Source organism: Letharia columbiana, assembly GCF_014066305.1.
Source record: "Letharia columbiana isolate WasteWater2 chromosome Unknown Sc0000041_s0, whole genome shotgun sequence".
NCBI lineage: Eukaryota > Fungi > Ascomycota > Lecanoromycetes > Lecanorales > Parmeliaceae > Letharia > Letharia columbiana.
Window position 1 is genome coordinate 310,067 of NW_023501085.1, and position 13,043 is coordinate 323,109.

The 13,043-nt window shown below is 46.6% G+C and overlaps 3 protein-coding genes across 3 annotated transcripts; 1 reads left to right on the forward strand and 2 right to left on the reverse strand.

Annotated features, from left to right (window-relative positions):
- Positions 1-1,200: 1,200 nt before the first annotated feature.
- On the reverse strand, positions 1,201-2,709 carry HO173_009617 (uncharacterized protein; the record flags this gene model as incomplete). The annotated part of the gene is made up of 4 exons (XM_037311507.1): positions 1,201-1,629; positions 1,696-2,093; positions 2,149-2,365; positions 2,425-2,709. The coding sequence occupies 4 exons, from the start codon at positions 2,707-2,709 to the stop codon at positions 1,201-1,203; spliced, it is 1,329 nt and encodes a 442-aa protein (XP_037161663.1).
- A 7,697-nt stretch (positions 2,710-10,406) lies between these two features.
- Positions 10,407-11,079, reverse strand: HO173_009618 (uncharacterized protein; the record flags this gene model as incomplete). The annotated part of the gene is made up of 2 exons (XM_037311508.1): positions 10,407-10,601; positions 10,660-11,079. The coding sequence occupies 2 exons, from the start codon at positions 11,077-11,079 to the stop codon at positions 10,407-10,409; spliced, it is 615 nt and encodes a 204-aa protein (XP_037161664.1).
- Positions 11,080-11,518: 439 nt separating this feature from the next.
- HO173_009619 (uncharacterized protein) lies at positions 11,519-13,043 on the forward strand (the record flags this gene model as incomplete). Its single annotated transcript, XM_037311509.1, has 4 exons — positions 11,519-11,614; positions 11,662-12,030; positions 12,083-12,545; positions 12,595-13,043. 4 exons carry the CDS (start codon positions 11,519-11,521, stop codon positions 13,041-13,043), a joined length of 1,377 nt encoding a protein of 458 aa, XP_037161665.1.

The window sequence follows — 13,043 nt, forward strand, 5'->3', positions numbered from 1 at the left end:
AAAATCGTTCGATCTATTAATTATATTAATTATATTCGCTTTAAACTTAAAGTTCGAATTATTATTATTATTATTATTATTATTTCGAAATTAATTAAATATCTTTTTATTATAAAGAGTTTAATAGCTAAATAACTAATATCTCTTCTTACTCTTATTTAATAGTAATAAATACTTTAAATACTTAGATATATTATCTAATTTCTTATAGTAGATACTATTTAAGTTATTTAATAAGAGAATTAAAGTTATAATTATTATTTTTATTATTATTTTTATCTCGACCTTATTCTAAAGTATTACTCTTATATTCTAAATTATTATTATCTCTAAAGATCTTCTTATTCTTTTATTTCTTATAATATTTCTTTATAATAACGACTATAGCTTATTTCTTATTATCTCACTTAAGAAGATAATCTTCTTTATAAAGAAGTATAATAATTTTATTAAAGTTTAATATATTATTAAGTTATATAATAAGACGATATACGAAGTTCTTATACTTTTTATTTAAATTATTTAATAATAGAATAATAAGAATTTATTTATCGATTAAAGCTCTTATACGCTTAAGATTTTTAAATTTTATATATATATTAATAATATAAATCTTAATCGAGTTATTATTATTAATTATAATAATATTTTATAATTTCTATAATTTAATAAAGTGAAGAATAAATTTGAAGTCGATATAGTCGATTTAAAGTCTAATTTATCTTATTATAGCTATCTTCTTATCTTCTATTACTTTGATTAATTTATTCTTATATATCGAGTAAATAAATTTCGATACTTAATTATTAAGATTTTTTTAAATCTTTATTTTGATATTATAAATTAAAATCTATTAATTAATAGAGCTTCGATATAATAGTTTTTATACGATAGATTTTATTAGCTAGTATATTTATAATAATAACTTTCTCTAATAAATCGTCTAAAAATAGTATTAATTCTTATTTTACTACGTTCTATAGATCGTAATACTTTAAAATACTCTTTATCTTCTTTAATTAAGATTAATAGTTTTTCTATTCTTTAAGCTTTAGAAAATTCTAGATTTAAATTAATATAGCTATATATATATTAAACGTCTATATAATTATCTTATATAACTATTTATAAAAGAAAAAATAAAAGAGTAAATAGAAAATATATAATAAGAATATAGGATGGGGCCGTAGGAACTTTGGGTTATGTGTTAGAGTGAAGTTTGCACGAGGGTAGGGAATGGGGGACAACGTACACAAGCAAACTATCCCCGCGATGGGCATAGGCCGTGCTGTCCGGCTCAACAGCTCTGATCCCTTGCTGCGCGTATCCCTCAAATTGAACGATAGAGGTGTTCAAACCCGGGTTCTCATTGACCATAGTTTTGTACAGATTGTATATGGCCCGGTTAGTGCTGATGTTATAAGTTTGCAAGCCGACAGGGTACAACTGCGCGCTGACTCCCGGCAGACAAGTCGCATCCGTATCGCCAGCGCCCGCGGCGTGCGCTGCACCGGTGTAAGGTACAGTCTCATTTGTTGCTGAGAGGGGTTTCAGCGCGAAAAATGGGGCTAGTATGGGTGCTGCCTCGGCCGCTGAAGCACCGAACTGGAGGACAAAGATGACCACTGGCTATGTGCGTGGGCCAAAGTCAGCTTGTTGATGGTTTCTTAGAAGCCTTTGGCTCGGAGTACACACCTCAGTAGCGCTTATCTCAGGATTCAGGGTGTAAAGAGTATAAGTCACTGCCTCCTTTGGCTGAGTGCCATTCGCACCAAAAGTATTCAGTGCTTCGAAAACTGCTTCCAGCTTATCGTTCGTAAAAGTCATGGTTGAAAAAAACCAATCTGGATGCGGGATGTCATAAATCTTGTAGCTGAAGCGAGTGACGATGCCGAAGTTATGCCCAGCGCCTCGCATGCCCCAGAAGAGATCTGAATGAGAGGATTCGGAGACGGTGATTATTGAGCCGTTGGCCAAGACAACGTCCAGCTCTATAATACTGTCCAAGACTAAACCATAATACCCTGAGAAACGACCAAATCCGCCACCGAGACCAGGACCCATGACACCGGTGCAAGCACACGCTCCAGAAGCTTGGCATTTGATTAGCAGATGCTACCAATAGATTGGACGGTGGGGTTTACGAACATGCAGCTTTGCCTCGATCAAAAAGATAATTGACGAGCTGATCCTGATAAACGCCACCACCCATTGAGGCAGAATTACCGTCCTCTGAAACCTCAATGTCATCTAGAGCGCGGATGTAAATCTGAATGCCGTTGTAGACCGTCGCCAATCCAGCCGCACCACCGTGACCTTTATTGACCGCAAGGAAAGGTACATTGTAGGTGTCCGCGAAACTGACCTACTCTCTCCTGTCAGCTAGTTCAAACTCATACAAACCTGAGTCGGGCTTGAACATACCGTTGCCGCTACATCTTGAGCTGTCCCCGGTACAACAACGACGGAGAAGTTTGATTTCGTATTCGCAGCCCACCTTTCCGTGTCGTTTATGTAGCCGGCACTATTCGGAAAGTAAAGCGTAGCATTCTTGGACAAGCGGGGCCCGAGCTCTTGCTGATAAGTGGATACACTCGGTGGCAGCCTAGTGAAGTTGTCGCTGCGAGTGTGCCCAATGAAAGACGGAATGGCAGCGATAAGAGGAACGAGGTCGAGCAGGGTCACTATGACTTGCAGAGAGGTATGCATCTTATGCTGGTCGAAAGATCTGGGGTGAAGTTCTGCCGCAGAGTGAGGGCAACTAACGTTTAAATAGTAAAGAATGGATCTTACTTCCTTGAAGGAATGAGTACTTGATGGATTGGTGTCTCGGCATTTCGCTTTCTTGCATACAGTAAGATGATATCATGCGCCCTCTCCGTGCTGAGACTGCTGACCCGGACCTACATACGATAAGATGAAAACACGCGCCCTCCACGTGCTGAAGGCTGACTACTGAGCCGGACCTGCATATACTAATATGAAATTTATGCACGCTCCACCTGCTGAAGGCTGATTCTGACTCGGACCTGCATACGTACCTACATGCGTACCATAAAAACATGCAGCCTCCTCGTGCTGACTGCTGACCCGAACATCGCCGGTGGGGGTTTCAGACCACGGATGCAAGATCTGGCAGCCTTTTTTGGATTTTGGGATTTGCTACCGTCAGCCCGGGTCTTACATAAAATGAGTCCGCCATCCTCGTTGCAATCAGTACGGGTCCAGGGTCTGCACAGATCACTGCACCATCGTTAGAGCCCAAAGTTTGGTGTTCAGCCTTGTTGGCTTGTCTTTCGGACTTCGGAGCTCGGTATGCCACTTGAGTGCGTTACTTAGGTTACGGCTGGCAGGGGATCGATACGGGTAGGGCAATGGTGAGGCAGCGATCTCTTCACAGGCGATGGGTGGGCAGATCACTACCCGTTGTTGCTGCATGTGGGAGGTTCGTGGGAGTTGCAACGTCGTTCGATAGCTATAATGAGTCAGCGCGCTAATAGAAATGACACTGCCGCTGCGCGAGGTAAGGATACAGGTCGCGTGTGACAGTAATTACCGCTAGCACTAATTACTGCGTAAATACCTGTCATAGAGCTCCCCTGACAGTCATAGATTAGTAAGCTGGCCGATACATAGGTACGTATATGTCTTATCAACCACAAAGAACTAAAATTGAAGTTATGGGATATGGGTTGAAATTTGTAATATCGTCGGTTAGGCAAACTACTAATTTAGACTCGAAGACATGAATCTTTACCAGTCAATTTTCGTATCATGAATTCTTACCCCTCCGCCCTAACTTGGGGTATGAAGTGATATTTTGCCATCCACTGGGGTGTAAATTGGTAAGAATTGATATCTTGTGTTTAGATCTAATTTCTAGCTAGGTCCCTGTGTAGATTAGTATTGTATAAGCCATGTTAGCTAGCAGATAGCAGAGAGGCTGAAAGGCCAAACTCTCATTCATAAATCATATATATATCTGTACCGGCGGATTAAGACGCATTCTGGGAGCTACCATCCCATCTCGTTTTGGGTCAGAGATTCAGACGAGATAAGGCGGAAGTGGTAATTTGCCGTTTGTCAATTGCACAAATGTCAACGTTCAAGGTATCTCGTGTCCTGGCAAGAAGTTAGTTATAGTACCTTACCCGATGGCGAGAGATAGACTTTCAGAGCACTCTCCAGAAGAAACGGCCTGGACTACAGACTGACATTATGAATATAAGAAACCTTAGCACCCATTATAAGATAAAAATGCACTTCATGCACTATATATTATACAGACATGAATAAAAAAAACATCGAGAGGGCGTCAGTCCGCGTAATTACAATAGCAAGATCGACCGTGTGGGCACAAGATAAGAAAACTCACGAAGACATCAACGCAATATGAACACGGATAGAACGGGAAGTCAAGCTCAAGGCATCGGCTTCCCCGAGCGACTTTATGAGAATGACTGCATGTAAGCTGTACAATCGAGGAGGAATCTGACGAGATTAGATCATCGCATGTCCTAGTGCACTGGGTTCTCGTGTTGCTTGCTTGGTAAGAACATCCAAACCCCCAAGTCTTCGCAAAGCCATAACTTACGATGAAACTCTACAGTTAGAATACCAGGTCGAAAAATTTCTCAGCCTGCTTACGGATAATCGTGCCATGCACGATGAACAATTGCGCCACTGAATGTTCCTTTGTAACTTCCCTTGTTGTTACTTCGCTTGTTGTTGAGTTGTGTTGATATTTCAAGGAAGGATTTCGGCGGCGGATTCCCTTAGCGATGTGGGATTACCGATCGTAGGCCTCGATGACAGTGTTTACCGTCAGCATGACAGTTCTGAGAATTCTGCCACAGCTTGATGGGCCTCAGAATCAGGTCTCTGATTGGTCACAGATCCGACGACGCAGGCGAAAGCCACCAAGTCTTTCGGAAAGTAGGGGGGAAATGTCCGTTGAGTGATGTGGGTGGGCTGGGTGGATGGGTGGGTTGGGGGTGTGTGTGTGTGTGTGTGTGTTTCCTATGCGGAAAGGGCGGACCTCTTACCCTATATCCTAGAGCGGGACCGTCCGGATACCACACCTAGAGGGCATGGACCAGGGAGGGGTGTGAATTACTTCTTCACGAGGTGCTGACCCTTATAATCCCACTCGGCATTTGCGCCATGTCCGCTTTCCATGCCCTGGGCGGGGTCGGACTCGGGGTCAGGGCCGGGGTGGGATCTCGAAGGAGGGCGGTTGGGTTCGGAACCTCGGGGCGGATCAAAGACCCTCGTTTGAGATCCCACCCCAAGTCGGACTTTCGGGGTACACCCATCAATCCGTTGACCCCTGATTGAACCCCATCAAATAGAATGTTAGGCATCGGACTCAGCGTAGAACGAGCTCCCTCTGTAATACATTGCGATAGCTTGAAAATATATATGCTAGGCTAACCCCCCCCCTGTGATGACGGCCAACCGGGTTGACGGCTTGTAACCCCGAACCGCCGCCACGGAAAGCCAGGTTGGGCACCGTAGCCGAAAACACGGGTCTGCTGCCTAGCAACCCACATGGAAGCACGAGCTCAGCTACGGATAGATATCAAGCCACAACCAGGTACAGTAATTTGCTGGCCTGGCCATTTCGGTTCAGTACTCCAATATGTGCCAAGTGTGTTACACCACTCGTATCTCACCCTTCGAGAATGTTTTCGGACTATGCTGAAGAAGACTGGTGAAAAGAAGGACCCTCGATGCATCTGGAAGGGTCTGTCTTGGAGAATGGTGCACGATTTTCCAGAAGGCTGTGTCTGGTAGTTAATCCTCGCTAGGACTATGAGCGTACAATCGTGCTTGAGGGTCATGAAGCTGTACGGCAACCTTTGAGTTAGAAAGGAATGCTATTGACCGTTAATTTATATGGACCCACCGCATAATTACCCCGTTATGAGAAGTCGCACCTCCATTAGCCATACCACATAATCTTTTAATATAATTAGGCCGGCTTTCGAGATCGCTGAACAAGTATATCTACTTTTATTATGATCAGATAACTCGTTATTATCGCATAAGCTCATCCGAATACGCGTTCTCGCCGCGTTATAGACCCACCTCCAGCCATCACCCTCCGATAATTAAATTCCAACGATAGCGCACGTTTCCTATTAAAAGGTCATATAACGGGTAGTGTAATGATTGGATCAGTTGACCGTATCACTATCTAATGAAAATCAGCTAGCTATCCTTATACACATCTATCACTTAGAGTATATTGAGTTAAGAGGCATAAAACATATCTTAATGGTTTACGCGCTTAACGTGTTTAAAATAGACTTAAGCGCATAAGAAGACTGGGGCGCTTGGACGCGATTTTTCTAACGATTCGAACTATATATACTAACCTCTTATCCTTTAAACATCCTTCCTCCTACGAATACGAGTTTTAAAATTTAACGGACCGTTTGCGAAAAAGTCTATATTTGATTCTCACGCCTAGATATTCAGCTATTTCAGCATTTGGGCTCCGCGCCTGAGAGGTCTCACTATACCACCTTTTAGACTATCGCAGCCATGGAGGTCTTAACTATACCACCTATTTAGGCTATCGCATTATGAGGTCTCACTATACCCTTTTGCTATCGCGGCTCACATCCCCTTTGTCGCCCGGGGTCTCAACCATTCCACCTTTTGGTACGCGCCGGGGTCTCGGTTTTCAGCTAATGGGCTGCAGCCATGGTCTTCCTTCTTTTGTTTTTTTTTTTTCATTAATTTCCTTTCCATTCCCTTTATTTTCTTATTTTTTTTCTATAAATGTACCCCCTCCTATATCACCGTTTTCATCTTCTTAATAATCCCGTGGCTGCGGCTGCCTTTTTTGTCTGCTGCCGCGTGCTGGTTGCTATGCTTTCGCCCCCCTTTGCTGCCGTGCTTCCCGTGGCTTGCCCTTTTTTCTTCCCTTTTTTTTCTATTATTTCTTTTATCATATGTAAAATGTCTTCGCTGTCTGGTTTGCCTCTAGACATGACGTCAAGTCAGTCTGAGTCAGAATGGTGACCAAGGTGGTTTGAAAGGAATCTTTTGCTTACCCTGACCGTAAGCTCATTACTATTACTGTTGCTGTTCCTGCTATCAGTAAAGAGAAAAATAGGCCGGACGAATGGTTCGGACATTCGGTCCATTGCTCTGGTCCGGATTAATAGTCTAGAAATGGGGGCAAACCATCGAGAACCTTGAGTTCGTATGATAGTCCGTACTTTGAGCATGTGTTTAATGGTAAGCGGTCCACAACAATCACGTTTCGTGACTAAAGGACAGAGGACAGTCTGTTGTGCCTAACTACTCTCTACAAGTCTACAAGACCATCTCCACTAAGCATTAGCGTCCACGCCCTATAACAATCCACGACCTCACTGCTCTCATCTAGACCAACCTCACGATCACTTCTTACCACCAAGCACGACCCCCCGATCTCCGGGTTCAAGAAACGAAGACCAATTATGCACATCCCTCGCCCCAGCCGCCAGCTAGCCTTTGCTGTCGCCTTTGACGTTCAGGTCGGCGCCCCGGTCAATGAGGAGGCTGACAGCTGCAGCCGCATCATTGGTGGCTCCTAGGTGGAGTGGTGTGGATCCAGCTGCTTGGGGCGGGTTCAAACATCTTTCCTTCCAAAACCGCTGCAGTAGAGGTAATCCAGAGATCCCTCTCGAAAGAAAGCGTTTAACCTCTAGTTTATCGCAAGAGCTTGGCCGGACTGACATGCTCTAGCGATAAGTGTCTGATTTCGCCTGTTGGTTTTGGTTAATGATGAAAGTACCCTCCGTGTCGACAACGGTGCTCAAGTATTTCAAGAGCATTCTCTGGCCCTCGAGACTTGAATCCAGGCCAAAACAGCAGAGCATGAGTTCGCCTAGCGCGTGTTTCTTTAACCAGTCTTGACTTTCCCTGCACACTTGCAACTCCCCGTACGAGATGTCACTGGGCCACTGAGCAGGTCGACTCATTTCGTCCCAAAACCGAGTTAATGTTGTGTGAATATCTCGTGTCTCGGCATTGTCTGCGTGGTACTCAGGGTCATCCCCTCTCTGTTAAGTATCTGGAACGAAAACCTCCAATGAGCGATCACCACCTGAGCCCTGGAGGACATTCTCATCAATGTTTTTGCTGTTGCATTTCATATCAAATTTGACTTCTTAGCGTGCTTCCTCAACTATTTGAGTTTGTTGAAGATTGACAATTTTAGGATCGTAATTTGTGTCTGGTAGTATGAACTACGAGCGCTGTCTTTCAGTGCCTTAAGGTGCTTTGAGTCACATATACTGCTCGCCTTACCTCCATGAGAGAGCCTCGTAAAGGCGAGATCTCTTAATGTTCCGCGTCAATCCTCTCCGGAAGTTGATAGTCCGCACTAGCACTTTGGCGGATGAGTCGTTTCCTCCGCTTGGCTAAGTGGACAGTTGAAGGGTGCTTACTGAAAAGCTATCCCTGTCATCTGAGGGGCAGTTTGGTTAGCATATATTTGGCTGATCCTCGCTGTTCTGGAAAATGTTGTAAGAATAGTATGAAGCATGTAAGAGCCACGGATCCCTAGGTAGTATTATCTATGTGATAGATGGCTCCGAGGCATTGGTTGAGCACGGCATTATGGATCTACAATGGTCTGTTGGGTAGCAACATCATCAGCCTCTGTGCCAGGGTAAAATATTTGAACTACATCTCGACCACTAAACTAGACTCTCGTCAACAGGAGCGAGATATCAAAATCCATTCATGGGCGATAGCTTCCTCGGGCAGCCCCTCAGGGTAATTTTTGGATCGGCCTCGCTGATGAGAAAACTGCGAGCCTTTTCGATATCTTCGTAGATGCAGCAGTCTGTGTGAGTCACGTCTTTGAAGATGAGAAAAACAAAGAGTTGGGTCGTGTCACACTCAACAATAGGCAAAGCTTCTATTAAAAAGTGTCCTTCGACAGCACCACAGTGGCAAAATGTAGAAGTGCTGTGAAGGCGAGAATGGTTTTCTAGCATTTGTGTTGTCCATGGAATTAGCGTAGCGAAGGAGATTCTTGTGCAATGCGGTGAACATACTCTTAACTGGAAAGTGTGGCATTTTCTCGAGTTTTTAGTGAGGGCAGACTCCATGAGTTCCGATACTGCTTTAGGGCCGACTTCGTGGCCTTGACCCAGCTATTCTAGCCTATCTTTGGGGACAGCGACGGAGGTTTCCGTAGCGTAGGAAGCTCCGAGACCGTATTATGGTACCTCTTTGACTTGTCTGATAGAAGGTGGCGGTCGAAATGATGACAGTGCTTAATTGAATTCTCGCCACAGCTTGACTGGGGGCTAGTGAGGGAGAGGCACAGCACACACTTATGGCAGGATAGCCGAGATTGCCATGTTGGAAGAGCCTTTGCTCCTCATTCTTGTTCCTCTCGTCGCAAAGAAGAGGGTTTTTGACTTTTTTCTCTTTCCTGACATCAGACGAAAGCATTTTCATTTCGAAAACACATTATTCTTCTACTTACACCATTGCTATTCAGCCACTACCAGATAGGCCCCCAAGCGTTCCTCGCAGAGGCCTCACGGCAAGTAGGCCGTGAGGCGTCGCCTGATATGAGGCAGGCCTGATACCGTTCGTTTCAAATAGGGGTTCTGGCAGTCAAGCGCAGACACCTCCAGCTGAGGCCAACAGCCTAACAAGTTCATAACGCTGCGCCGGAGATTACCCAATGATTGAATAATGTTGACGGTCTACTGAAAGAGCATAGCGGAGATTGAGGATATGCTTAGTATATACCCATATCCCCAAATAAAAAAAATATTTTGGGGGGTGGGGGGGGGGGGGGGAACGACGTAGCCGTTAGTAATATTGTCCGGCCTCAAATGGATGCCCAATTAGTGACAGCGTATTGCCAGAGTTCAGCCGTGGTCGAAACGAGCATTTGCCGGAGCTTGCACCCTGCCACTTTTTTTCACCCCTATCCGATGTAACCCGTGCTTAATTGAATTCTCGCCACAGCTTGACTGGGGGCTAGTGAGGGAGAGGCACAGCACACACTTATGGCAGGATAGCCGAGATTGCCATGTTGGAAGAGCCTTTGCTCCTCATTCTTGTTCCTCTCGTCGCAAGAAGAGGGTTTTTTGGACTTTTCTCTTTCCTGACATCAGACGAAAGCAATTTTTCATTTGGAAAACACATTATTCTTCTACTTACACCATTGCTATTCAGCCACTACCAATGGCCCCCAAGCGTCCTCGCAAGCCTACCGCAAAGGCCATAGCTGCACGTCAGGCTGCCGCCACCAGACCACCACCTCCACAAGAACCGCCCACTGAACCCATGGGAGGGCCCTCTGATGGACCCTTACCCCCCCTATTCTCGCTATGCCTCCTATTCACCAGCCAGATCCTCCAGTAGGACCACCCACCCCGTCAGACCCGGTCCTTAATCCCTACACCGTTCAGTTGTAATTCGCCCGTCAGGAACTCGAACGGGAACAGGCCGACGAAAACAACATGCTTCAGGACCGTGACGAACTCGCCCGCATACAGAGCGAGGTCAATAATGAGATCCGTACCCGTCGCCAGTCGGCTGCCTCCCCTATATACCAGCCCGTACCCCAAGCCCTATGCCATCGGCCCATCAGCCGTTCCTATTCGCTCCACCTCCCCAGCCCACCTATACCTCTCCAGGCCCCACAACCAACTTTGGCCCTGCCGCAGCAGAGAACGCCAACACCGTCATACGTATCACCGGCCCATGGTAGATTTGTTTGATGTATTTCAGGTCCACCGCTTTGAAACGAAGAAGAAGGGGAGCTATCATGGGGTTATTACCTTGGTATAAGAAGGAGCGACGCGGCACTGCTTCCGTCTCAGACGGTGTTGGCGTTCTCTGCTGCGGCAGGGCCAAAGTTGGTTGTGGGGCCTGGAGAGGTATAGGTGACGGCTGGGGAGGTGGAGCGAATAGGAACGGCTGATGGGCCGGTAATATGGGGGCTTGGGGTACGGGCTGGTGTATGGTAGGGGCAGCCGACTGGCGACGGATACGGATCTTATTGACCTCGCTCTGTATGCGGGCGAGTTCGTCACGGTCCTGAAGCATGTTGTTTTCGTCGGCCTGTTCTCGTTCGAGTTCCTGACGGGCGAATTACAACTGAACGGTGTAGGGATTAAGGACCGGGTCTGACGGGGTGGGTGGTCCTACTGGAGGACCTGGCTGGTGAATAGATATATGTTTGCCGCTAAGCATGTTAAGGTCGTAATCCCAATCGAGAGATTTTGAACCCTGTCAATTTTGAGCGTCGTGATTACTATTTTGTCCCATTTGAGCAAGGAGAATTTTGAGACCCGTTAAAGTAGTTTTGGACATCGTGATCACCTCGCATTGTCGAGAGACACTAGGCCCGATCGTGGAGGATTTCAAGAATCACAGACTTCCAGGGTCCGCCCTTGATCACGCTAGTGACCCTCCCGCTGCTGAGAGGGCGGACATTAAAGTACCCCTACTTTTACGAAGCTGATTCATGCAAGGCACGACTATCATGGCTTCAATGCTCCCAGAGGACCTATCATTGACCCTGCTGGACCAAGCTCCATGCAGAGCGCTCCAAATCCGCCAAATCCTTGCCCTCCTATCCGTTCGTCTCCCCATCCGTCTCTTTAACGCCCCGCTAACCTCCCTCAGCCCAACTTGCCCAGTCCCTCCACTATCCTCCTCCACGGCGTCGAAGCGACAGGGAAGAGCCTAACCATCAAGGCCGTTTTGGAGGCCATTGATACCCCCTCCGCCATCGTCCGATCGCAAGAATGCATCACAACCCGACATCTACTCGAACGGACAATTGCCGTGGTAAAAGAGGCATTGGCCGCGCATGGACACCTCGAGGAAGCCAATGGCCTTGGTGGAAGATGTGAGAACATCAGCGCTTTCAGGGTAGAGCTCCAGCATCTACTAGAAGGAAAAGAGAAATTCATACTCGTCTTCAACGGCATCGACCGTCAGCGCGAGGCAGCGCCAACCTTGCTCCCAGCTATTGCACGGCTCGGAGAAATAGTATGACCACACTGACGCACACACTCACCTCTTCCCTGCTCACAACCCCTAGTTACCCAACCTGACCACCATCCTGATCACCACAACCTCACACCCGCACCTCCTCCACCACGCCTGCATTCCACACATCCACTTCCCACCGTACACACGCGCTGAAACGCTGTCCATACTCTCCCGCACCCCGCTCTTGCTCTATGCCAGCTCAGCCTCGTCTCAGTCGCTTAATACTACAACAGCCGCAAACGACGACGACACGGAATGGCTCTGGACGCGTTTCATAGCCGCGGTTTGGGACTCCCTCGGACAAACCGCTGCAAGATCTATTCCAGACTTCCGCGACGTATGCGCGCGACTTTGGCCGCCGTTCATACAGCCAATTGTAGACGGCCACTACGGAGCGCGAGAATTCTCGAAACTACTAGTGAAGAATAGGAGTTTGTTCCAGAGCGAAGATGCTCTCATCGATACCATAGTGCCCACTAATCCTTCCTCAACCATCAGCAAGCCAAAGAAACGTTTGTCGACGCCTTGTACCCCACGATTGCACTACTGACTTCACAACAGAGTTCTCATACACCCTCCCCTACTACCCAACCCACCTCCTGATCTCCGCCTACCTCGCCTCACACAACCCCCCAAAACACGACATTACCCTCTTCTCCAAAACATCCCTCTCCAAACGGCGCAAGCGCGGCGGCGGCACAGCACTCACATCTAACCGAGCTTCGAAACACCGGAAAGTTTCTCGAAGACTATTAGGACCACAGCCATTTCCTCTGGAAAGGTTGTGCGCTATATTCCACGCTATACTGCCCCATACGTATACGGGTGGAGGGGCGGACATGATGTGCCAAGTCGCTACACTTGTGGGGCTGCGATTGATTGTGAAAGCGGGTATGGGAGGGGATGTTCTGGAGGGAGGGGGAAAATGGAGGGTTAACGTGGGGTGGGAATTCGTGAGGGGAGTGGCGAGGGGTGTAAACTTCGATGTGGAGAGTTACCTTACCGAGTAG